Source organism: Hyperolius riggenbachi, chromosome 8 (assembly GCF_040937935.1).
Source record: "Hyperolius riggenbachi isolate aHypRig1 chromosome 8, aHypRig1.pri, whole genome shotgun sequence".
Taxonomy (NCBI): domain Eukaryota; kingdom Metazoa; phylum Chordata; class Amphibia; order Anura; family Hyperoliidae; genus Hyperolius; species Hyperolius riggenbachi.
Genome location: NC_090653.1, coordinates 24659187 through 24685747, shown reverse-complemented (window position 1 = coordinate 24685747; position 26561 = coordinate 24659187). Strand labels below are relative to the sequence as shown.

At 49.6% G+C, this 26561-nt stretch overlaps 2 protein-coding genes across 2 annotated transcripts in view; one reads left to right on the top strand and one right to left on the bottom strand.

Moving 5' to 3' along the window:
• LOC137528659 (RNA-binding protein Nova-2-like) overlaps positions 1-26561 on the top strand; it is a 271521-nt gene that overhangs the window by 112155 nt on the left and 132805 nt on the right. The window lies entirely within an intron of this gene.
• Positions 1-26561, bottom strand: part of EXOC3L2 (exocyst complex component 3 like 2) — a 69910-nt gene that overhangs the window by 41777 nt on the left and 1572 nt on the right. Inside the window, exons 2-3 of the mRNA XM_068249270.1 lie at positions 9690-10156; positions 647-1071 (exon numbers count right to left, since the gene is read on the bottom strand). Of these exons, the coding sequence (XP_068105371.1) occupies positions 647-1071; positions 9690-10146 (882 nt within the window). The 5' untranslated portion in view covers positions 10147-10156. The remainder of the gene's footprint in view (positions 1-646; positions 1072-9689; positions 10157-26561) is intronic.

The following is a 26561-nucleotide window of genomic DNA, read 5'->3' as shown; positions in this document are numbered from 1 at the left end:
GAAGAGGAGGAAGTGGAGCCGTGACGATATATGTATGGATGTGCTGCGCTGCTCTGCATAAAGGGAGGAGAGAGAGTGACTGGCTCTTTAGCCGCCAGGCCACACCACTGTCATGGGAGCTATTGTTATGCCCATGATCCTCCCCCTGTCCTGTTGATGGATGGAAGAAGCTGGTAGCTTCACAGGAGACACACAGAGACACCAATTATCTAAGATTGAAGAGCACATGCAGAACATGAGCTGGCCTAGCAAACCTGGGCTAGATTAAAAAAAAATGTAAATGAAAACTGCTCTTATGTGGCAAAAGTTTGCAACCCAGGTCTGGGCCATTCTAGACCATAGAGAGGATAGCTGAAAGCTCAGTGGAATACCACTCATGCTATCTTCTGAGATGACCTAGTCAAGCCTAGTAGGTTTATGCCATCTAATAGACTCTTCTCCAGTGATCTCCAACCTCAGCAAGTAGAAGGCAAGTTCTCCATGAGTATAAATCGTAACAGACATGTTGCATGTGGTTAGAGCAGGGTAATTTCCACATATGACTCCTGTTCCAGTCTGGCTGGACACTCATACAAGACCTGCCCTACAACTGCCACTTCCTTGGACAATGTAGACCACACCCCATCCAACCTCCCACCATTCTCACCAGATGGTTCTTGACTGTTGTCAGGTCTTCCAGAACTGTCCTCTTTACTCTGTCAGCTTGAGACGGTAGGGAGCCCATTTTACCCTCCAGATTATTTTTTAGTCGCTGCTGTACACTGTGACCAACGGCCTCCACCCACTGGCCTCTCATGTTCTTAGGTCCCGACCGAGCTTCCTCCTGCTGGATAACCCCAATGACTTCATTAAGTTTTAGGTGTTTCCCTTTATTGTTCATAGACTCTTCCACCACAGCCCACATCTCCTTAATCAGGGCCTCGTAGAGCAGAGTCACATCCTTGGCTTGCCTGCCTGGACTCTTCAATCCCACCAGATTGGATTGTCCATCGCACTCAGCTTCTAGCTCCATGATATGCTGGTCAGCGGAACGCAGCTCCCTCTGCTGGATCAGATGAAGAATCTCTAGAACTGGAAACAGACCACAGAAAATTACTGGCGGCATTTGTGATGTTTTATCAGAAAATGTTTGTTATGCCTTCTTTTACCCTTTCCTCTATCATGAACCAAACCACTGTCCCCAGATTGGTACTATTACACCCTGACCTTTGCAATATTACTGACCACAAAACTAAAGCTTACTTGTAAAACTTCTCAAATAACACGTTAACCCATAACCGCCAACTTAAAGGGGAACTGAAGAGAGAGGTATATGGAGGCTGTCCTGTTTATTTCCTTTTAGGCTTCTTGCACACCAAGACGTTGTGTTAGGTGCCACGTTAAGGTCGCATAACGTGCACCTAACACAACGTATGGTGCTGCAAAAGCCGACGGTAGAGTGAGCCGCGTTCGGCGGCTCGATTCCTATAATGTCTCCCAGAGTGGCGCTGATTGGCCAGCGGGACCACGTGATGCGGAGCGAGACACTCCGCATCACGTGGTCCCGCCGGCCAATCAGCTGCCGCCAGTGCAGTGAATATTAAGTAGCCATGTGCGCGGCTACTGTAGCTGGCTCTCCCCGCCTCCTCTCCGCCCCCCACTGCGCATGTGCAAACAGTCTAACGCGGCTGTAACGTCTTGGTGTGCAAGCAGCCTTAATCAATACCAGTTGCCTGGCAGCCCTGCTGGTCTATTTCTCTGCAGTAGTATCTGATTTAAACCAGAAACAAGCATGCAGCTAGTCTTGTCAGATCAGACTTATAAGTCTGAACCACTGAAACACCGGATCTGCTGCATGCTTGTTCAGGGGCTATGGCTAATAGTATTAGAGGCAGAGGATGAGCAGGGCTGCCAGGCAACTGGTATTGTCTAAAAGGAAATAAACATGACAGCCTCCATAAACCTCTCTTCAGTTCCCCTTTAACTCTACAAACACATGACCCCAGTGATTTCTATAATGATGGCCATAACCCGGCCGCAAGCATGTACCACTAACCAAAGCCCTCATGCTTATCTTCCCATTATTATAACAACATTATTATTATTAACTAGCAGACCCAAGCCCGTTTTCAAACGGGCTCTATGGTCTGTGTTTCTCGCCACCGCATGTACTGTGCACACGCAGTACATGCCTAACATGCACCCAACATGCGAGCGCGCACCCGCCGCACGCACACCCAGCCGCCTGCTCACACGCCCGCCTGCCTGCCTCCCTGGCCCCGTCCCTGCCCTGTCTCTGTGAGGCTGGGTCCGTGCTGTGCACATGCGCAGTAGCAAAAAGCACGGACCCAGCTACACAGAGACAGCACACGCTGGGACACGGGTTTTATTATAGAGGATAAACTTTAGGTATAGACAAGACAAATAACATTTATATTGCACTTTTCTCCTGGCAGACTCAAAGTGCTTGAGCTGCAACCACTAGGGTGCACTCTATAGGCAGTAGCAGTGTTAGGGGGTCTTGTCCAAGGTCTCCTTACTGAATAGGCGCTGGCTTACTGAACAGGAAGAGCTCAGTTTTGAACTCCTGTGTCAGAGGCAGAGCCCTTAACCAGTACACTATCCAGCCATTATATAAAGCACTAACATATTACGCAGGAATCCAAGATGGAGGCATTTCAACAATGAACAAAGTTACACAGGGTCATTACAGCGATAAATAATGGTACACAAAGTAGTGACGTAACAATAAACACGTGCCAGAAGTCGGGTGATTCAGGGTCTTCGGGACGGCTTTGAGGGAGAAGGCAGCGCAGGTGACTACAACTTTATTTTACAGGAAGGCTGCTGGATTTTAACTTGCAGGCTGGATATCTGCTTTAAAGAGACTCTGTAACATTAAAAAGATCCCCTGGGGGGTACTCACCTCGGGTGGGGGAAGCCTCCGGATCCTAATGAGGCTTCCCACGCCGTCCTCTGTCCCACGGGGGTCTCGCCGCAGCCCTCCGAACAGCCGGCGACTGTGCCGACTGTCAGTTCAATATTTACCTTTGCTGGCTCCAGCGGGGGCGCTGTGGCGGCTTTCCGTTCCGAACTACACAGAAATACCCGATCTTATTCGGGTCCGCTCTACTGCGCAGGCGCAGGAAACTTGCGCCTGCGCAGTAGAGCAGATCCGACGGCGATCGGGTATTTCCGTGTAGTTCGGAGCCGACAGCCGTCAGAGCGCCTGCGCAGGAGCCAGGAAGGTAAATATTGATGTCACCGCTGCACGGACTCTACGGAGGGCTGCAGTGAGACCCCTGATGGATGGAGGACGGCGTGGGAAGCCTCATTAGGATCCGGAGGCTTCCCCCACCCGAGGTGAGTACCCCCCAGGGGATCTTTTCATGTTACAGATCCTCTTTAAAGAGACTCTGAAGCCTCTGAAAATGACCCTTTTTATTAGGCAGTCTTGTTAAGCACTAATGTATTAGCTGAACCGCCGCTATCCCGCGGCAAAACAAGCCCTAATCACCCCCAAACACCGGGGCAAAAATCTGCGACTTTCTTGGTCGTGGATTTTGCTGCCCGGGGAGGCAGAGCTTTCAGGTGCAGCTCTGTCTCCATTTGCGTCTATCTCCCGCCGATCTCCAGCCTCCTCCCCGCCTCTCTCAGTGAAAGAAGACTGAAAGGAGCGGGAGGAGGCTGGAGATCCGCAGGAGATAGAAGTGAATGGAGGCAGAGCTGCAGCTGAAAGCTCTGCCTCCAACAGGAAGGAGCCCCGCAATTTTCCCCGGGCTTTGGGGGTGATTAAAGCCTCTTTTTGCCACGGGATAGCGGCGGCTCAGCTAATACTTAACAAGGCTGGCTAAAAAAATTTGTCATTTTCAGAGGCTACAGAGTCTCTTTAAAGGGAACCTAAACTGAGAAGGATGTGGATTTTTGCTTTTAAAATAATACCAGTTGCCCGACTCTCCTGCTGATCCTGTGTCTCTAATACTTTCTGCCACAGGCCCTCAACAAGCATGCAGATCAGGTGCTCTGACTGAAGTCAGACTGGATTAGCTGCATGCTTGTTTCAGGTGTGTGATTCAGCCACTACTGCAGTGAAATAGAGCAGCAGGACTGCCAGGCAACTGGTATTGTATAAAAGGAAACATCCATATCCCTCTCAGTTTAGGTTCCCTTTAAAGGTATGGGCATGCCTTATGGTGGGAGGGAGTTCCATAGAGTAGGGGCTGCTCTGGAGAAGTTCTGGAACCTTGCGAGTTCAGCAAGTGATGCGAGGGGTTGACATCTGTAGAGTGTTGGGGGAGCGAAGAAAGTATCTCAGGACAAGGTCCGAGATGTACAACAGAGAGGTGTGGTGGATGAATTTGTAATAAATGTAATTCTGAGGGGGACAAGGAGTCAGTGAAGGGACTTTATCGTCTAATGCTAACTACTAGCCATAAACCATAAACTTAACCCCCGACCATAACAATGAAAATATACCTAGCATGGCACTAATCGTAAACACTAATGCCCAGCATTAACCATTAACCCCCTTAATTTAAAGTGAACCACAGATAAGAGTGATAGGGAGGCTGCCGTATTTATTTCCTTTTAAACAATTCAAGTTGCCTGGCAGCCTTGCTGATCTATTTGACTGCAGTAGTGTCTGAATCACACCAGAAACAAGCATGCAGCTAATCTTGTCAGATGTGACAATAATGTCAGAAACACCTGGTCTGCTGCATGCTTGTTCAGGGGCTATGGCTAAATATATTAGAGACAGAGGGTCAGCAGTACAGCCAGGCAACTGGTATTGCTTAAAAGGAAATAAATATGGCAGCCTACATATCACTCTCACCTCAGGTTCACTTTAATCATAAATGTAACTGTCATGTAACTGTCAGGTTAGCTGCTCCCAGCCCCTCCTCCTGAGTTTCCTGTTTGCATGATAAGTAGTAGCAGATTTGCATATGATTTGCATCTGAATTGAATGCGAAGTGTGTAGAAAGTCTATATAGGTGCTACACACTGAGCTGGTGGTCATTTCAGATGCAGCCTTAGTGGTATGCGCTGGCGTTCTACTCGCTGTTCACTTTAATCATAACCCAAACCCCTATGACATTTCCCCTACAACAAAACACTGAGCACTCAGGAAAAAAAACAACAACAATCGCCAGTCCTTAACTAGAGTGACCAGATTTTTGTGGGTCCAACCTTGGGGGGGGCAGCGCGACGAAGACTGGGGGGGGGGGGGGGGCGCGCGCGCCGCGGTGAAAAATGGGCGTGACCATGACATTGTATGGGCGGAGCTAACGTAATGATGTAACAGCGAGGCATAAGAAAGCAGTGTTTACGCCATGATGTGGACAAACGAGACTTTGCATCATGGGTGTGCAGAAACTGTGTGATGCTAATAGTATACCATAACCACAAAGCAGCAAACATAGCCATCTATGACCATTAAATAATAAATGCAGTAACAGTTACCCCGGACACCAGAAAATAAACGCAATGCGGGCAACATGTCAGTATAAAATAACCGCAATGCGGGCAACATGTCAGTATAAAATAAATGCAATGCGGGCAAACATGTCAGTACAAAGTAAACGCAATGCGGGCAAACATGTCAGTAAAAAATAAACGCAATGCGGGCAACATGTCAGTACAAAATAAATGCAATGCGGGCAACATGTCAGTACAAAATAAACGCAATGCGGGCAACATGTCAGTACAAAAGAAACGCAATGCGGGGAAACATTTCACCAGAAAAGAAACGCAATGCGGGCAAACATTTCACCAGAAAAGAAACGCAATGCGGGCAAACATTTCACCAGAAAAGAAACGCAATGCGGGCAAACATTTCACCAGAAAAGAAACGCAATGCGGGCAAACATTTCACCAGAAAAGAAACGCACTGCGGGCAAACATTTCACCAGAAAAGAAACGCAATGCGGGCAAACATTTCACCAGAAAAGAAACGCACTGCGGGCAAACATTTCACCAGAAAAGAAACGCAATGCGGGCAAACCTTTCACCGGAAAAGAAACGCACTGCGGGCAAACATTTCACCGGAAAAGAAACGCACTGCGGGCAAACATTTCACCAGAAAAGAAACAATGCGGGCAATCATTTCACCGGAAAAAAAACAATGCGGGCAAACATTTCACCGGAAAAGAAACAATGCGGGCAAACATTTCACCTGGAAAAGAAACAATGCGGGCAAACATTTCACCTGGAAAAGAAACAATGCGGGCAAACATTTCACCTGGAAAAGAAACGATGCGGGCAAACATTTCACCTTGAAAAGAAACAATGCGGGCAAACATTTCACCTGGAAAAGAAACAATGCGGGCAAACATTTCACCTGGAAAAGAAACCATGCGGGCAAACATTTCACCTGGAAAAGAAACAATGCGGGCAAACATTTCACCTGGAAAAGAAACAATGCGGGCAAACATTTCACCTGGAAAAGAAACCATGCGGGCAAACATTTCACCTGGAAAAGAAACAATGCGGGCAAACATTTCACCTGGAAAAGAAACAATGCGGGCAAACATTTCACCTGGAAAAGAAAGCATTTACTCACCTGGCAGAAGTCTCCGGCCTCTGGCGCGCTGCTCCTGGGACCGTCTTACTTCTCCTGCAGTCTCCCGCGCTGACAGGGCTACGGCAAGATGGCGCCTGAAGCCCTGTACTGGAGACACAAATAGGTCTCCAGTACAGGGCTTCGGCAGCCATCTTGCCGTAGCCCTGCTCTGCTCTGCCGGTGACGGAAACAGACACCGGAAGAGGAGGCTGGAGCGGGGCTGCGGGCAATGAACTGGCACGGCGTCTATAGACGCCGCTGCCAGTTCATTGAGGAGAGAGTGGCCAGAGTCCCGAGGTCGGGACGTCCCGCTGCTGAAAGCGGGACGTTTCCCGGGACCTCATTAAGCCTGGGACAGCGGACCCCGAATCCGGGACGCGTCCCGGGCAATCCGGGACGTCTGGTCACTCTACCTTAACCTTTTAACAGCCCTGCACGAGTCAACTCGTTTGAGACAACTTGTGCCAGGGCAGTTGGCTAAACTCGGCTGCCTAGCACAGCCATGCAGAGTGGGCAGGGAGCTGTTACAGTTACCTGTCCAGATGACTGGATCGGTTATTCCTCCACCCACAGCAGCGGCTGTGAACTTCCGACAGGTCTTCTGGGCCCTGATCACATGATATGAAATGTGATCGGGGTCCAGGGGATGGTTAAAAAGGGGTTAATAGGCTTGGCTGGGGTAAAAACGTACGTAACTGGGGATATAAAACAAAACACTTTTTATTTTATTTCAAATTTTTTTTTTTTTTTGCCTAACTTTGTTGAATGATTGTTGCTATTTGCCATCAACAATCATTCACTTACTTTAGCACAAGACCGTGCACGCGCAAGAACATGCACGATTACGTGCACACGTGGCGACAGACAGCAATTTTTTCAATGGCGGATGTAGATTCTACGTCCTAAAACCTACTGCAGCACTAATTAAGGGTTAGAATCTACGTCCTGAAACGGGAAGCAGTTAAGGAGGTGCGCTGCCAGGCAAGCGCCTGTGCACTACTCGCCGGCCTCGCCAACTAGGAAGTGGCCCCCATCTGTTGGAAAGAACAGAGGGGGACAGAGGAGAACGGGGGCAGCGGTGGTCAGGAGGACTGCTTCCAATACACGCCTGCTCCCACCGTTTTGTAAATATATTACAGCTCAGGTATCCTTTAAAGAGACACTGAAGCGAAAAAAAAAATATGATATAGTGAATTGGTTGTGTACTATGAATAATTACTAGAAGATTAGCAGCAAAGAAAATATTCTCATATTTTTATTTTCAGGTACAGTGTTTTTTCTAACATTGCATCATTCTATAATATGTGCAGATTACACAACACTCAGCATTCAAAATGATTCTTTCAGAGCAGTCTGTGAACTAATGACCTCTCCTCTGGCAGAGAAAAAGTAAATAGTTCAGGAACAGTTGAGATAATAAAAGTCAGAAAACAGCCCTCTCCACGACTTTGAAAGTCGTAGAGCGTAATGGCTTTTTTGTATAGAGATAACAACTGGAGTTTCCAAACTCTTCCTGTACTGGAAACAATTAGACTGATGGATCTGATCTTAATGTTTTATTTCTTAGCTGTACTACACATAAAAATCATAATATCATAATTTTTTTTTCGCTTCAGTGTCTCTTTAAAGCTGGCAATTGTAGCTGAATTAGAATTACTGGATCTCTGGTAATCTGCAGCCCAGCTTCAGTAAATCTGTAACTTTGGAGGCATTCTAGAGACCCCTAGTGGCCAAGGAAGTTGCTCAGCATTGCATTTTACCCAAAGGCTGCAAAGTATACATCGAGACCTTCCTCCCTCCCTCCAATACAGGATCCCCCCTTTCCAGAGCTTGCTTGATTGCCTACAAAAGTGTGCAGGAAGCAAGTGTTGTTGCAGCACCTTGTCTCAGTGTGTAGTACAGTCCTGCTTCTTCCTGCCTTGCTCACCTAGACCTTCCCCTGCTTCCACCAAACTCCCAGTCAGGGATGCCCTGATGTCATGTGAGCACTAACTACGGGACATGGATGTGCACACGAAGAAGGAGGCCACCATGAGAGCCAGGTAGGAGAATACGGACTGCAATGCACACCAAAAGAGTAGGAATAGGAGAACAAAGTGCAGAAGATAAAATGAGATATCCATCTGATTCACATTCCATGCACAGAAGCTAATGAACCCCACAAGGGACTGCAAAGTCTCCAAAGACCTAAGGAGGATGGTTGCAAATAGAAGGGGACTACTGTACTGGTACACATACGGATCCAGTGGAGCTTCTTCATCAGTGTATTTGACTACACAGAATCATGCATAGAGGTGTAAACTAATATCTGACTTTTAAAGGACACCTGAAGTGAGAGGGATATGGAGGCCGCCATATTTATTTACTTGTAAACAATACCAATTGCCTGGCTGTCCTGCTAATCCTCTGCCCCTAATACTTTTACCCACAGACCCTGAACAAGCATGCAGCAGATCAGGTGATTCTGACATTTTTGTCAGATCTGACAAGATTAGCTGCATGCTTGTTTCTGGAGGGATTCAGACACTACTGCAGCCAAATAGATCAGCAGGGCTGCCAGGCAACTGGTATTGTTTAAAAGGAAATAAATATGGCAGCCACCATTTACTTCTCGCTTCAGGTTCCCTTTAAGTAGCTGTAGGGACAGTAACTACCGGTATATTCTGAATTTACTTTATCTGTGTAGCTAGTATTTTGTGGGTCTTTGTGTATGATTGAGCGAAGGATTCATTACATTTGCTGCTTTGAATTTGGTAACTCCCCTTTAGCACTTTAATCTAGTAGGGGGTGTGATGGTTGTGCCAGTCACATGCCCCTCACAAGAGTGATTGGATGGGTGATGTGTTATGGCTACAAACCTCTTCTAAACATGGTGGTGCATGTTCCTTCCTGTTGTCCAGTTTATACCAGACTATTGAGCGGAAATGGGAACGTCCTTTGACAGAACATGTCTATCTATCTGTCTATGTATCTTGTTGTACCTGACAGTCTCCATAGTATCAAGCTACGGTCGATACCCCACTATACAGGTTGCGGTTATTTTGTTCCTAGCGAAAGAGCCCCATCACAATTACTCCTCCAACTCTACATTTTGGAATGAATGTCATAAGATCTGAGAAGATAATGCCATAAAAATACACTGACTCACCTGAAAGGGGTTCCCGAATCTTTTCTGGTTCACGGGGCACCTCACACCTCTCTGGCACCACTTCCACCATGGACTCTCTTTGTGAGCGGTTTCCTAAGTTGCCTCCCCCAGGACCAAGCCAAAGAAAAGAGAGGCGCTTGACTCCACTTCCGTGGACACCACAGTCCTCTTCTGCCCCATCTTTTTTACGAACCTGTGATAAAATACTCACATCTTCTGACTTGCGCCTTCCGCGCTTCTTCTCAGGGGCTGCTAGGACCCCCAGAAAGTTTTTTCCGCTTTTCCAGAATGGTGAAAGACCGACAATTTTTTCCAGTGTTCCTCTGCGCTTTGCATCTGAACCCAGTGGCTCTCTTTTACCTTCTGATTCATCTTCCAAGAATGGATTGCCACCTTCGGGAGATGGACGGTCCAAGGGCCTCTCCTCATCAAAAGGGTTTGGGGAAGTGATTGGCATGGCCTCAGTTCTAGGAAAAAGACAGAAAGAAGACATGTTTTATAACTTGCTCTCTTATCACACCAAACGGTACCCTTAACACCAACCTCGAGTATTTCACACAACTCCTCAACATTTTGTACCACCTTCCACCAACACACATCACACCACTCTCTCAGCAACTTCCACTAGAACCCCACACACCACCCTCCATCAGGAAACATCAACTGGTTTGTTTAGGTATAGTGTCATTCATGTCCACGTTTGGCTATGGATTGGTTTGTTTGACAATTCCTTACGCATTTCTATCTCATTGTTTAGCTATTTGTTACAGACCCCCGTAAAAAGATCCTCCTTCCCAGTGCCTAACCTTCCCCTTGACATTGACCCCTTCCTGATGCCAAATCCTAACCTACATTGTAGTGTTAACACCTTTTTGACACTTAACCCTAACCTCCCCAACAGGATGAACCCCTTGCTGATGCCTAACCTTCTCTCCCCCCATCCTGATGCCGAAATTTTACCTACTATCCTCCATATTAAATCATTTCCTGACAAACACTCTTCCTAATGCCTAACTCTTAGCTGAAAAAATACCCCATCCCCTATCAGTAACCCTCATAAAAGTACACTCTATCCTTGAGCAATAGCCCTAACTAGTACTCGCTTACTGATGTCTTCACTCTCCAGCACACAATCTAAGGTTCAGGGACGGAACCCTTAATATCTGGTGCTTCTTCCAAGCCAAACAGTTGCAAGTGAAATAATGCTCACAGCCAATAAACTCCTACAAGCAGTGCCAGTTCTAGTAGCAGTGGGGCCCCAGGGTATTAGGGGCCCTTTGTTGGAGCCAAATTTCCCTCTTAGGCCCCTGAGCTGGATGCTGACCCGACCTCCCAATCACCTCCCAACTTAGCTGTGCTCCCTGCTGGGGCTCCTGCAGAGTCTTTGGTATAGCATCTCACCTGCCCACCAACACAGGTGAGACATTACTCTGCCAAGGACTCTGCAGAGGCCCCTGGGAGCAACAGTTAATGTGGGGGGGACGACACCTGGGGGCCCCTACAGGCTCTGGGGCCCTGGGGCGATTGCCCCCCTTTGCCTCTATGGTAGCGCCGGCCCTGCCTACAAGCTCCAGCATTGGCTATATAATAGCTTAGTGCTAGCACCCAAATGAATGGCCCCAATTCCTATGTGTTATAATCTCAGCACCCTTTCCAAACACACCTCCTGACATCTTCTACCAATCAACACACTTTCCCAGCACACTTCGCAACATCTTTCACCAACTATCCTTCCAAAATCTACCACCACCTCTACCATTACCTCTCACACCACCCTCTACCAACATACCTCCTAACACCTTCAAACAACAGTTCTTCCAAGCAGGAAATCTCAGCAACCTCCCCTAGCATACCTCCCAACACCTTCCAGCAGCAATACTTCCACAAGCCACTACTATATCCATACCACCCTCCAACAAGAGCCCTCAGCACCTTTCACTAGCAAACCTCCTCAGCACCTTCCACTAGCAATCCTTCCACGAACCACCACTATCTCACTAACACCCTTCATACCACCCTCCAACTGGATCCCTCAGAACCTTTCACTAGCAAACCTCCTCAGCACCTTGCACTAGCAATCCTTCCACAAACCACCACTATCTCACTAACACCCTTCATACCACCCTCCAACTGGATCCCTCAGAACATTTCACTAGCAAACCTCCTCAGCACCTTCCACCAGCAATCCTTCCACAAGCCACCTCCACCCTCTTTCATGCCATTGACCAGTGACACTTTTCCACAACACCTTCCACCAATATCCCTCTGAGGGCAAAGAAAACTGGGACAAAAGGTGGAGCAGCTCTGCTTCTATCGCAGGAAGCTGCATGGAGTCAGGACAATGAGGTAGTATACACATAAATAGAGAGAATGGTACTTCCTTAACAATAGATTCAGAAAGATGCAGTGAGATCATCTTTACCAATTCATGGAAACACTTGACACCCAAGAGCTCTCAACAGTAGGTTCTCTTTGAGCAATGAAATAAGATGTGTAGATGTCACATGGCATGGTGCCTAAATGGTGAGGTCTCTTATGCTGAGAATACACGGCTCGATTCTGAGCCATTTAGATGGCTCAAAAGATCATTTCCGACACGTCTGATCTTGCCCTCGATCGTTTTCGCGCTCGATTCTGAATGGAGGACAATGGGAAAAGATAAGAAAAACAAGCGGAAGATACGAGAATCGCCTGCAGAATCGAGCGCGGAAAACGATCGGGCGTGGAATCGAGCGGCAAAATCGAGCCGTGTATGCCCAGCATTACTTTCTAGAGTTGGGTTGCCAGGGCAACGTGCAGAATACTATCTGCATGGGGTTAGGATGTTCTTTTTCAATTACATTTTTATTTAAGAGAAAAGTACAGCTTACAAATACAGTAAAATGGTAGTTGGACAATGAAATACAAGGACCGATCGCAGAACGCAGAAAATGAACTGCAAAAGATCCTAGAGGTTACATACTTTGTACACTGCTATAAACCATATACTTTATCAGACAGGAGAGGTGTGGGTATAAATTCCCAACTAACACCCCTCCACAGAGCCAAGAGATATATAACCATGCCATGACAGGGGTTTGGATGTTCTGCCTATTTTTGTTTGTATGACTTATCTCTGGGGGACTTCTATTTCCTATTTTCTATTTGTATGGATAATGTTATGATTTTCGCCATAGTGGTCCTGTAATTTGGGCCCTGCTGCAGCAACTGGTGCTTATCGGCTACCCCATAGACGGCAATGTTAATTGCGGCTATCAGCGCTAAGGAGTTTTTGCTGTTGGGTTTTCAGTAAGCGACGCAAGTCATGTGGCGAGTTTGGGAAGAGGCACTGAGCAGGGGATTTTTGGCGCAGGGTGATCAGCAAGCATTGCAGGAGATGCGGCAAGTACAGCAGGAAGATTTGTTAAATGGAGTGCCAGCGTATCAACAGGAATGTGTGGCTACCTGCGTAGCTGTTCGGTTAGTGTTAAGGTGGTCACACACGATGCAATTTTTTTATACTTATTTTCACTTCAAGAAGTACAATCCATTTTTCACATTGATTGTAACATTTAAAAAATCTGACCAATGTATCACACGTGTTCAATGTTTGAAAAATTGCGACTGAAGATTTTTCTTGGGTCTATAAATTAAGAAACTGACAATCTAGCTTACACCATTCAATCTTCTAAAAAATTGTACAGAAATTTCCACCACTCCCGATTGAGTTATAAAGAAAAACCAAATAAACCTAATCTCAGATTTCTCACTTTTGGGGCACCCCATTCCCTTGCCTGACATTCCGATATCCTGGTAAGCTCCAAGCCCTGTCTATTTTTACACTACTTAGCACTGCGTTGCTCTTTACCTGCTTCTCACTATTTGCACATCTGCTTATATCCTTTCACATTTGCCTATATCCTTCTTGGATGGGTGGAATCCTTATCTCATCCTCGTCTTTAGCACTATGCACTTTACTTATTGTTACACTTTTTGCACATGCTTGGCTGACAGCTTGCCAAGGGATCTTTGATCTCTGCTAATACACTGTCATACTCCATTAGCTCACACTTGTGTATTTATTTAGGAGTTGGTTGCAGGCTTTGCGGCTATATGAATTATTTTGTTTATTTATCAATATTATCATGTGCCCCATGATCTACTGTTTTGAGGGCCCGTTTCCACTCTCGCGGAAACGGCCGCGAATCCGCAGAGTTTCCCCGCAGGCAAATCGCGCGGGGAAACTCTGCCATAGGGGACAACGGCGCCGCCGGCCGAATCGCTTGCAGTAGCGATTCGGCCGGAAACCCCCACAGAATTCGCGGCGGAGGCTGCGATTCCCATAGCCGTGCATGGCACGGCTGATGGGAATCGCCTGCGATCCCGCCCACCCGCTCAGTGCCGGCGTGCGTCTACGAGACGCACGCCGCACTAGTGGAAACGAGCCCTTAGTGTTTTTAATTTTGTATACTGAATAAAATTTGTTGATTATTGATTATTCAATTGAGTGGTGCGGTCTTTAGGGAACTACTTTTCTCCTTGTTTTGTACAATTGATATACGTTTGGTTCCTTTCTGCACGCTCTGCTAATTACCCATATTCATGGTAGAGTGGATGGTGCTTGCCCGATTGTGTGTGTTTATTTAAGGTCGTAACTACGAGCAACACTTCCATTGCTATGCTATTCTCCCCGATATTGTTGCGATCCCATTCATTTATAATACTCAATATTGCGCTTTCTTCGTGCAAAAATTGCATGCAACCATGCACGGGGTTATCTTGCTGAAATGCAACGCATAGTTGAAACAACAGACACTACCTGTCTGTGATACCAGCACCAACTACTTTGCTCATTACAGATCCTCAGCCTGTCTGTGATACCAGCACCAACCACACCACTCATTACAGCTCCTCTGCCTGTCTGTGATACCTGCACCAACTACTTTGCTCATTACAGATCCTCAGCCTGTCTGTGATACCAGCACCAACCACACCACTCATTACAGCTCCTCTGCCTGTCTGTGATACCTGCACCAACCACACTACTCATTACAGTTCCTCCGCCTGTCTGTGATACCTGCACCAACCACACCACTCATTACAGTTCCTCCGCCTGTCTGTGATACCTGCACCAACCACACCACTCATTACAGCACCTTCGCCTGCCTGTGATACCTGCACTACCTACACCACTCATTACAGCTCCTCTGCCTGTCTGTGATACCTGCACCAACCACACCACTCATTACAGCTCCTCCTCCTGTCTGTGATACCTGCACCAACCACACCACTCATTACAGCACCTCTGCCTGTCTGTGACACCTGCACTACCTACACCACTCATTACAGCTCCTCTCCCTGTCTGTGATACCTGCACCAACCACACCACTCATTACAGCTCCTCTGCCTGTCTGTGATACCTGCACCAACCACACCACTCATTACAGCTCCTCCACCTGTCTGTGATACCTGCACCAACCACACCACTCATTACAGCTCCTCTGCCTGTCTGTGATACCTGCACCAACCACACCACTCATTACAGCTCCTCCACCTGTCTGTGATACCTGCACCAACCACACCACTCATTACAGCTCCTCTGCCTGTCTGTGATACCTGCACCAACCATACCACTCATTACAGCTCCTCTGCCTGTCTGTGATACCTGCACCAACCACACTACTCATTACAGTTCCTCCGCCTGTCTGTGAAACCTGCACCAACCGCACCAATCATTACAGCTCCTCTGCCTGTCTGTGATACCTGCACCAACCACACCACTCATTACAGCTCCTCCGCCTGTCTGTGATACCTGCACCAACCGCACCACTCATTACAGCTCCTCTGCCTGTCTGTGATACCTGCACCAACCACACCACTCATTACAGCTCCTCCGCCTGTCTGTGATACCTGCACCAACCGCACCACTCATTACAGCTCCTCTGCCTGTCTGTGATACCTGCACCAACCACACCACTCATTACAGCTCCTCCGCCTGTCTGTGATACCTGCACCAACCGCACCACTCATTACAGCTCCTCTGCCTGTCTGTGATACCTGCACCAACCACACCACTCATTACAGCTCCTCCGCCTGTCTGTGATACCTGCACCAACCACACCACTCATTACAGCTCCTCTGTCTGTCTGTGATACTTGCACCAACCACACCACTCATTACAGCTCCTCCCCCTGTCTGTGATACCTGCACCAACCACACCACTCATTACAGCTCCTCTGTCTGTCTGTGATACCTGCACCAACCACACCACTCATTACAGCTCCTCCGCCTGTCTGTGATACCTGCACCAACCACACCACTCATTACAGCTCCTCCGCCTGTCTGTGATACCTGCACCAACCACACCACTCATTACAGCTCCTCCGCCTGTCTGTGATACCTGCACCAACCACACCACTCATTACAGCTCCTCCCCCTGTCTGTGATACCTGCACCAACCACACCACTCATTACAGCTCCTCCGCCTGTCTGTGATACCTGCACCAACCGCACCACTCATTACAGCTCCTCTGCCTGTCTGTGATACCTGCACCAACCACACTACTCATTACAGTTCCTCCGCCTGTCTGTGATACCTGCACCAACCACACCACTCATTACAGCTCCTCCGCCTGTCTGTGATACCTGCACCAACCACACCACTCATTACAGCTCCTCCCCCTGTCTGTGATACCTGCACCAACCACACCACTCATTACAGCTCCTCCGCCTGTCTGTGATACCTGCACCAACCGCACCACTCATTACAGCTCCTCTGCCTGTCTGTGATACCTTCACCAACCATACCACTCATTACAGCTCCTCTGCCTGTCTGTGATACCTGCACCAACCACACTACTCATTACAGTTCCTCCGCCTGTCTGTGAAACCTGCACCAACCGCACCTCTCATTACAGCTCCTCTGCCTGTCTGTGATACCTGCACCAACCACACCACTCATTACAGCTCCTCCGCCTGTCTGTGATACCTGCACCAACCGCACCACTCATTTGAGCTCCTCTGCCTGTCTGTGATACCTGCACCAACCACACCACTCATTACAGCTCCTCCGCCTGTCTGTGATACCTGCACCAACCGCACCACTCATTACAGCTCCTCTGCCTGTCTGTGATACCTGCACCAACCACACCACTCATTACAGCTCCTCCGCCTGTCTGTGATACCTGCACCAACCGCACCACTCATTACAGCTCCTCTGCCTGTCTGTGATACCTGCACCAACCACACCACTCATTACAGCTCCTCCACCTGTCTGTGATACCTGCACCAACCACACCACTCATTACAGCTCCTCTGTCTGTCTGTGATACCTGCACCAACCACACCACTCATTACAGCTCCTCCCCCTGTCTGTGATACCTGCACCAACCACACCACTCATTACAGCTCCTCTGCCTGTCTGTGATACCTGCACCAACCACACCACTCATTACAGCTCCTCCGCCTGTCTGTGATACCTGCACCAACCGCACCACTCATTACAGCTCCTCTGCCTGTCTGTGATACCTGCACCAACCACACCACTCATTACAGCTCCTCCACCTGTCTGTGATACCTGCACCAACCACACCACTCATTACAGCTCCTCCCCCTGTCTGTGATACCTGCACCAACCACACCACTCATTACAGCTCCTCCGCCTGTCTGTGATACCTGCACCAACCACACCACTCATTACAGCTCCTCTGTCTGTCTGTGATACCTGCACCAACCACACCACTCATTACAGCTCCTCTGCCTGTCTGTGATACCTGCACCAACCACACCACTTATTACAGCTCCTCCCCCTGTCTGTGATACCTGCACCAACCACACCACTCATTACAGCTCCTCCCCCTGTCTGTGATACCTGCACCAACCACACCACTCATTACAGCTCCTCCTCCTGTCTGTGATCCCTGCACCAACCACACCACTCATTACAGCTCCTCTGCCTGTCTTTGATACCTGCACCAACCACACCACTCATTACAGCTCCTCTGTCTGTCTGTGATACCTGCACCAACCACATTACTCATTACAGCTCCTTCCCCTGTCTGTGATACCTGCACCAACCATACCACTCATTACAGCACCTCCGCCTGTCTGTGATACCTGCACCAACCACACCACTCATTACAGAACCTATGCCTGTCTGTGATACCTGCACCAATCACACCACTCTTTACAGCTCCTCTGCCTGTCTGTGATACCTGCACCAACCATACCACTCATTACAGCTCCTCTGCCTGTCTTTGATACCTGCACCAAACACACCACTCATTACAGCTCCTCTGTCTGTCTGTGATACCTGCACCAACCACATTACTCATTACAGCTCCTTCCCCTGTCTGTGATACCTGCACCAACCATACCACTCATTACAGCACCTCCGCCTGTCTGTGATACCTGCACCAACCACACCACTCATTACAGAACCTATGCCTGTCTGTGATACCTGCACCAATCACACCACTCTTTACAGCTCCTCTGCCTGTCTGTGATACCTGCACCAACCATACCACTCATTACAGCTCCTCTGCCTGTCTGTGATACCTGCACCAACCACACCACTCATTACAGCTCCTCCCCCTGTCTGTGATACCTGCACCAACCATACCACTCATTACAGCACCTCTGCCTGTCTGTGATCCCTGCACCAACCACACCACTCATTACAGCTCCTCCGCCTGTCTGTGATACCTGCACCAACCACACCACTCATTACAGCTCATCTGCCTGTCTGTGATACCTGCACCAACCACACCACTCATTACAGCACCTCTGCCTGTCTGTGATACCTGCACCAACCACACCACTCATTACAGCTCCTTCCCCTTTCTGTGAAACCTGCACCAACCACACCACTCATTACAGCTCCTCCCCCTGTCTGTGATACCTGCACCAACCACACCACTCATTACAGCTCCTCCGCCTGTCTGTGATACCTGCACCAACCGCACCACTCATTACAGCTCCTCTGCCTGTCTGTGATACCTGCACCAACCACACTACTCATTACAGTTCCTCCGCCTGTCTGTGATACCTGCACCAACCACACCACTCATTACAGCTCCTCCGCCTGTCTGTGATACCTGCACCAACCACACCACTCATTACAGCTCCTCCCCCTGTCTGTGATACCTGCACCAACCACACCACTCATTACAGCTCCTCCGCCTGTCTGTGATACCTGCACCAACCGCACCACTCATTACAGCTCCTCTGCCTGTCTGTGATACCTTCACCAACCATACCACTCATTACAGCTCCTCTGCCTGTCTGTGATACCTGCACCAACCACACTACTCATTACAGTTCCTCCGCCTGTCTGTGAAACCTGCACCAACCGCACCACTCATTACAGCTCCTCTGCCTGTCTGTGATACCTGCACCAACCACACCACTCATTACAGCTCCTCCGCCTGTCTGTGATACCTGCACCAACCGCACCACTCATTTGAGCTCCTCTGCCTGTCTGTGATACCTGCACCAACCACACCACTCATTACAGCTCCTCCGCCTGTCTGTGATACCTGCACCAACCGCACCACTCATTACAGCTCCTCTGCCTGTCTGTGATACCTGCACCAACCACACCACTCATTACAGCTCCTCCGCCTGTCTGTGATACCTGCACCAACCGCACCACTCATTACAGCTCCTCTGCCTGTCTGTGATACCTGCACCAACCACACCACTCATTACAGCTCCTCCACCTGTCTGTGATACCTGCACCAAGCACACCACTCATTACAGCTCCTCCCCCTGTCTGTGATACCTGCACCAACCACACCACTCATTACAGCTCCTCCCCCTGTCTGTGATACCTGCACCAACCACACCACTCATTACAGCTCCTCTGCCTGTCTGTGATACCTGCACCAACCACACCACTCATTACAGCTCCTCCGCCTGTCTGTGATACCTGCACCAACTGCACCACTCATTACAGCTCCTCTGCCTGTCTGTGATACCTGCACCAACCACACCACTCATTACAGCTCCTCCACCTGTCTGTGATACCTGCACCAACCACACCACTCATTACAGCTCCTCCCCCTGTCTGTGATACCTGCACCAACCACACCACTCATTACAGCTCCTCCGCCTGTCTGTGATACCTGCACCAACCACACCACTCATTACAGCTCCTCTGTCTGTCTGTGATACCTGCACCAACCACACCACTCATTACAGCTCCTCTGCCTGTCTGTGATACCTGCACCAACCACACCACTCATTACAGCTCCTCCCCCTGTCTGTGATACCTGCACCAACCACACCACTCATTACAGCTCCTCCTCCTGTCTGTGATCCCTGCACCAACCACACCACTCATTACAGCTCCTCTGCCTGTCTTTGATACCTGCACCAACCACACCACTCATTACAGCTCCTCTGTCTGTATGTGATACCTGCACCAACCACATTACTCATTACAGCTCCTTCCCCTGTCTGTGATACCTGCACCAACCATACCACTCATTACAGCACCTCCGCCTGTCTGTGATACCTGCACCAACCACACCACTCATTACAGAACCTATGCCTGTCTGTGATACCTGCACCAATCACACCACTCTTTACAGCTCCTCTGCCTGTCTGTGATACCTGCACCAACCATACCACTCATTACAGCTCCTCTGCCTGTCTGTGATACCTGCACCAACCACACCACTCATTACAGCTCCTCCCCCTGTCTGTGATACCTGCACCAACCATACCACTCATTACAGCACCTCCGCCTGTCTGTGATCCCTGCAGCAACCACACCACTCATTACAGCTCCTCCGCCTGTCTGTGATACCTGCACCAACCACACCACTCATTACAGCTTATCTGCCTGTCTGTGATACCTTCACCAACCACACCACTCATTACAGCACCTCTGCCTGTCTGTGATACCTGCACCAACCACACCACTCATTACAGCTCCTCCCCCTTTCTGTGAAACCTGCACCAACCACACCACTCATTACAGCTCCTCCCCCTGTCTGTGATACCTGCACCAACCACATCACTCATTACAGCTCCTCCCCCTGTCTGTGATACCTGCACCAACCACACAACTCATTACAGCTCCTCTGCCTGTCTGTGATACCTGCACCAATCACGCCACTCATTACAGATCCTCTGCCTGTCTGTGATACCTGCAGGTTTTTGATATAAACGCGTAATCAATTTACCTCTTTCTTTGCTGATTGTGACATCCAGATAGTGAATACTATCCAGGGAACAATCCGCAGTAAACTTAATGGTGGAGTGTGCCAAATTGGCTTCTTCCACCATTTTTTCAAACAATTCCACCGGGCCATTCCATAGCAACAAAATGTCGTCCACAAACCGAAAAAAACGAAAAATATATTTTCCATAAACTTCATGGTCGATGAACATGCTCTTCTCAAGATCAGTGAGGAACAAGTTGGCGAAGGTACCTGCACCAACCACACCACTCATTACAGCTCATCTGCCTGTCTGTGATACCTGCACCAACCACACCACTCATTACAGCACCTCTGCCTGTCTGTGATACCTGCACCAACCACACCACTCATTACAGCTCCTCTGCCTGTCTGTGATACCTGCACCACCCACACCACTCATTACAGCTGCTCCACCTGTCTGTGATACCTGCACCACCCACATGACTCATTACAGCTCCTCTGCCTGTCTGTGATACCTGCACCAACCACACCACTCATTACAGCTCCTCCACCTGTCTGTGATACCTGCACCAACCACACCACTCATTACAGCTCCTCTGTCTGTCTGTGATACCTGCACCAACCACACCACTCATTACAGCTCCTCCCCCTGTCTGTGATACCAGCACCAACCACAGCACTCATTACAGCTCCTCCACCTGTCTGTGATACCTGCACCAACCACACCACTCATTACAGCTCCTCCGCCTGTCTGTGATACCTGCACTACCTACACCACTCATTAATGCTTCTCCGTCTGTCTGTGAAACCTGCACCAACCACACCACTCATTACAGCTCCTCCGCCTGTCTGTGATACCTGCACCCACCACACCACTCATTACAGCTCCTCCACCTGTCTGTGATACCTGCACCACCCACACCACTCATTACAGCTCCTCTGCCTGTCTGTGATACCTGCACCAACCACACCACTCATTACAGCTCCTCTGTCTTTCTGTGATACCTGCACCAATCACACCACTCATTACAGCTCCTCTGCCTGTCTGTGATACCTGCACCACCCACACCACTCATTACAGCTCCTCTGCCTGTCTGTGATACCTGCACCAATCACACCACTCATTACAGCTCCTCTGCCTGTCTGTGATACCTGCACCACCCACACCACTCATTACAGCTCCTCCGCCTGTCTGTGATACCTGCACCAACCACACCACTCATTACAGCTCCTCCCCCTGTCTGTGATACCAGCACCCAACCACACCACTCATTACAGCTCCTCTGCCTGTCTGTGATACCTGCACCAACCACACCACTCATTACAGCTCCTCCACCTGTCTGTGATACCTGCACCACCCACACCACTCATTACAGCTCCTCTGCCTGTCTGTGATACCTGCACCAACCACAGCACTCATTACAGCTCCTCTGCCTGTCTGTGATACCTGCACCAACCACACCACTCATTACAGCACCTCCGCCTGTCTGTGACACCTGCACCAACCACACCACTCATTACAGCTCCTCTGCCTGTTTGTGATACCTGCACCAACCACACCACTCATTACAGCTCCTCTGTCTGTCTGTGATACCTGCACCAACCACACCACTCATTACAGCTCCTCTGCCTGTCTGTGATACCTGCACCAACCACACCACTCATTACAGCTCCTCTGCCTGTTTGTGATACCTGCACCAACCACACCACTCATTACAGCTCCTCTGCCTGTTTGTGATACCTGCACCAACCACACCATTCATTACAGCTCCTCCCCCTGTCTGTGATACCTGCACCAACCACACCACACATTACAGCTCCTCCGCCTGTCTGTGATACCTGCACCAACCACACCACTCATTACAGCTCCTCTGCCTGTCTGTGATACCTGCACCAACCACACCACTCATTACAGCACCTCTGCCTGTCTGTGATACCTGCACCAACCACACCACTCATTACAGCTCCTCTGTCTGTCTGTGATACCTGCACCAACCACACCACTCATTACAGCTCCTCCGCCTGTCTGTGATACCTGCACCAACCACACCACTCATTTCAGCTCCTCTGCCTGTTTGTGATACCTGCACCAACCACACCACTCATTACAGCTCCTCTGCCTGTTTGTGATACCTGCACCAACCACACCATTCATTACAGCTCCTCTGCCTGTTTGTGATACCTGCACCAACCACACCATTCATTACAGCTCCTCCCCCTGTCTGTGATACCTGCACCAACCACACCACACATTACAGCTCCTCCGCCTGTCTGTGATACCTGCACCAACCACACCACTCATTACAGCTCATCTGCCTGTCTGTGATACCTGCACCAACCACACCACTCATTACAGCTCCTCTGCCTGTCTGTGATACCTGCACCAATCACACCACTCATTACAGCTCCTCTGCCTGTCTGTGATACCAGCACCAACCACACAACTCATTACAGCTCCTCCTCCTGTCTGTGATACCTGCACCAACCACACCACTCATTACAGCTCCTCTGCCTGTCTGTGATACCTGCACCAATCACACCACTCATTACAGCTCCTCTGCCTGTCTGTGATACCTGCACCACCCACACCACTCATTACAGCTCCTCCGCCTGTCTGTGATACCTGCACCAACCACACCACTCATTACAGCTCCTCCGCCTGTCTGTGATACCTGCACCAACCACACCACTTATTACAGCTCCTCCTCCTATCTGTGATACCTGCAGCAACTACATTGCTCATTACAGCTCCTCTGCCTGTCTGTGATACCTGCACCAACCACACCACTCATTACAGCTCCTCTGCCTGTCTGTGATACCTGCACCAATCACACCACTCATTACAGCTCCTCTGCCTGTCTGTGATACCAGCACCAACCACACAACTCATTACAGCTCCTCCTCCTGTCTGTGATACCTGCACCAACCACACCACTCATTACAGCTCCTCTGCCTGTCTGTGATACCTGCACCAATCACACCACTCATTACAGCTCCTCTGCCTGTCTGTGATACCAGCACCAACCACACCACTCATTACAGCTCCTCCCCCTGTCTGTGATACCTGCACCAATCACACCACTCATTACAGCTCCTCTGCCTGTCTGTGATACCTGCACCACCCACACCACTCATTACAGCTCCTCCGCCTGTCTGTGATACCTGCACCAACCACACCACTCATTACAGCTCCTCCGCCTGTCTGTGATACCTGCACCAACCACACCACTTATTACAGCTCCTCCTCCTATCTGTGATACCTGCAGCAACTACATTGCTCATTACAGCTCCTCTGACTGTCTGTGATACCTGCACCACCCACACCACTCATTACAGCTCCTCCACCTGTCTGTGATACCTGCACCAACCACACCACTCATTACAGCTCCTCCACCTGTCTGTGATACCTGCACCACCCACACCACACATTACAGCTCCTCCGCCTGTCTGTGATACCTGCACCAACCACACCACTCATTACAGCTCCTCCCCTGTCTGTGATACCAGCACAAACCACAGCACTCATTACAGCTCCTCCCCTGTCTGTGATACCAGCACCAACCACAGCACTCATTACAGCTCCTCCGCCTGTCTGTGATACCTGCACCAACCACACCACTCATTACAGCTCCTCCGCCTGTCTGTGATACCTGCACTACCTACACCACTCATTAATGCTTCTCCGCCTGTCTGTGATACCTGCACCAACCACACCACTCATTACAGCACCTCCGCTTGTCTGTGATACCTGCACCATTCACACCACTCATTACAGCTCCTCCGCCTGTCTGTGATACCTGCACCAACCACACCACTCATTACAGCTCCTCCTCCTGTCTGTGATACCTGCAGCAACTACATTGCTCATTACAGCTCCTCCGCCTGTCTGTGATACCTGCACCACCCACACCACTCATTACAGCTCCTCCACCTGTCTGTGATACCTGCACCACCCACACCACTCATTACAGCTCCTCTGCCTGTCTGTGATACCTGCACCAACCACACCACTCATTACAGCTCCTCTGTCTGTCTGTGATACCTGCACCAACCACACCACTCATTACAGCTCCTCCCCCTGTCTGTGATACCAGCACCCAACCACACCACTCATTACCGCTCCTCCGCCTGTCTGTGATACCTGCACTACCTACACCACTCATTAAAGCTTCTCCGTCTGTCTGTGATACCTGCACCAACCACACCACTCATTACAGCTCCTCCGCCTGTCTGTGATACCTGCACCAACCACAGCACTCATTACAGCTCCTCGGCCTGTCTGTGATACCTGCACTAACCACAGCACTCATTACAGCTCCTCCGCCTGTCTGTGACACCTGCACCAACCACACCACTCATTACAGCTCCTCCGCCTGTCTGTGATACCTGCACCAACCACACCACTCATTACAGCTCCTCCGCCTGTCTGTGATACTTGCACCAACCACACCACTCATTACAGCTCCTCTGCCTGTCTGTGATACCTGCACCAACCACACCACTCATTACAGCTCCTCCGCCTGTCTGTGATACCTGCACCAACCTACCAACCACTACACTCATTACATCTCCTCCGCCTGTCTGTGATACCTGCACCAACCACACCACTCATTACAGCTCCTCCGCCTGTCTGTGATACCTGCACCAACCACACCACTCATTACATCTCCTCCGCCTGTCTGTGATACCTGCACCAACCACACCACTCATTACAGCTCCTCCGCCTGTCTGTGATACCAGCACCAACCACACCACTCATTACAGCTCCTCCTCCTGTCTGTGATCCCTGCATTACCCACACCACTCATTACAGCTCCTCTGCCTGCCTGTGATACTTGCACCAACCATACCACTCATTACAGCATCTCTGCCTGTCTTCATACCGACATTAACTACACCACTCATTACAGCTCCTCCGTCTGTCTGTGATACCAGCACCAACCACACCAGGGGCGTAGCAATAGGGGGTGCAGAGGTAGCGACCGCATCGAGGCCCTTGGGCCAGAGGGGCCCCAAAAGGTCCACCCTCTATCACAGTATTAGCTCTCTATTGGTCCTGTGCTGGTAATAATCACTTCTATAGATGCTTTGAATAGTAGTAATCCTTAACACACTGTTCCCCAACCCCTTCTTGCACCTCTGACACTGGGGTTGTCCTTGGCAGGTTTTGGTGCGCCGTATCAATTGTTATGTATAGAGTGATGGGGGATTGGGGCCCCATGTAAAACTTGCACCGGGGCCCACAGCTCTTTAGCTACGCCACTGAACCACACTACTCATTACAGCACTTCTGCCTGTCTGTGATACCTGCACCAACTGCACCACTCATTACAGCTCCTCTGCCTGTCTGTGATACCTGCACCAACCATACCACTCATTACAGCTCCTCTGCCTGTCTGTGATACCTGCACCAACCACACCACTCATTACAGCTCCTCCTCCTGTCTGTGATACCTGCACCAACTACAGCACTCATTACAGCTCCTCCTCCTGTCTGTGATACCTGCACCAACTACACCACTCATTACAGCTCCTCCGCCTGTCTGTGATACCTGCACCAACCACACCACTCATTACAGCTCCTCCGCCTGTCTGTGATACCTGCACCAACCACACCACTCATTACAGCTCCTCCTCCTGTCTGTCATACCTGCACCAACTACACCACTCATTACAGTTAATCCCCCTGTCTGTGATACCTGCACCAACCACACCACTCATTAGA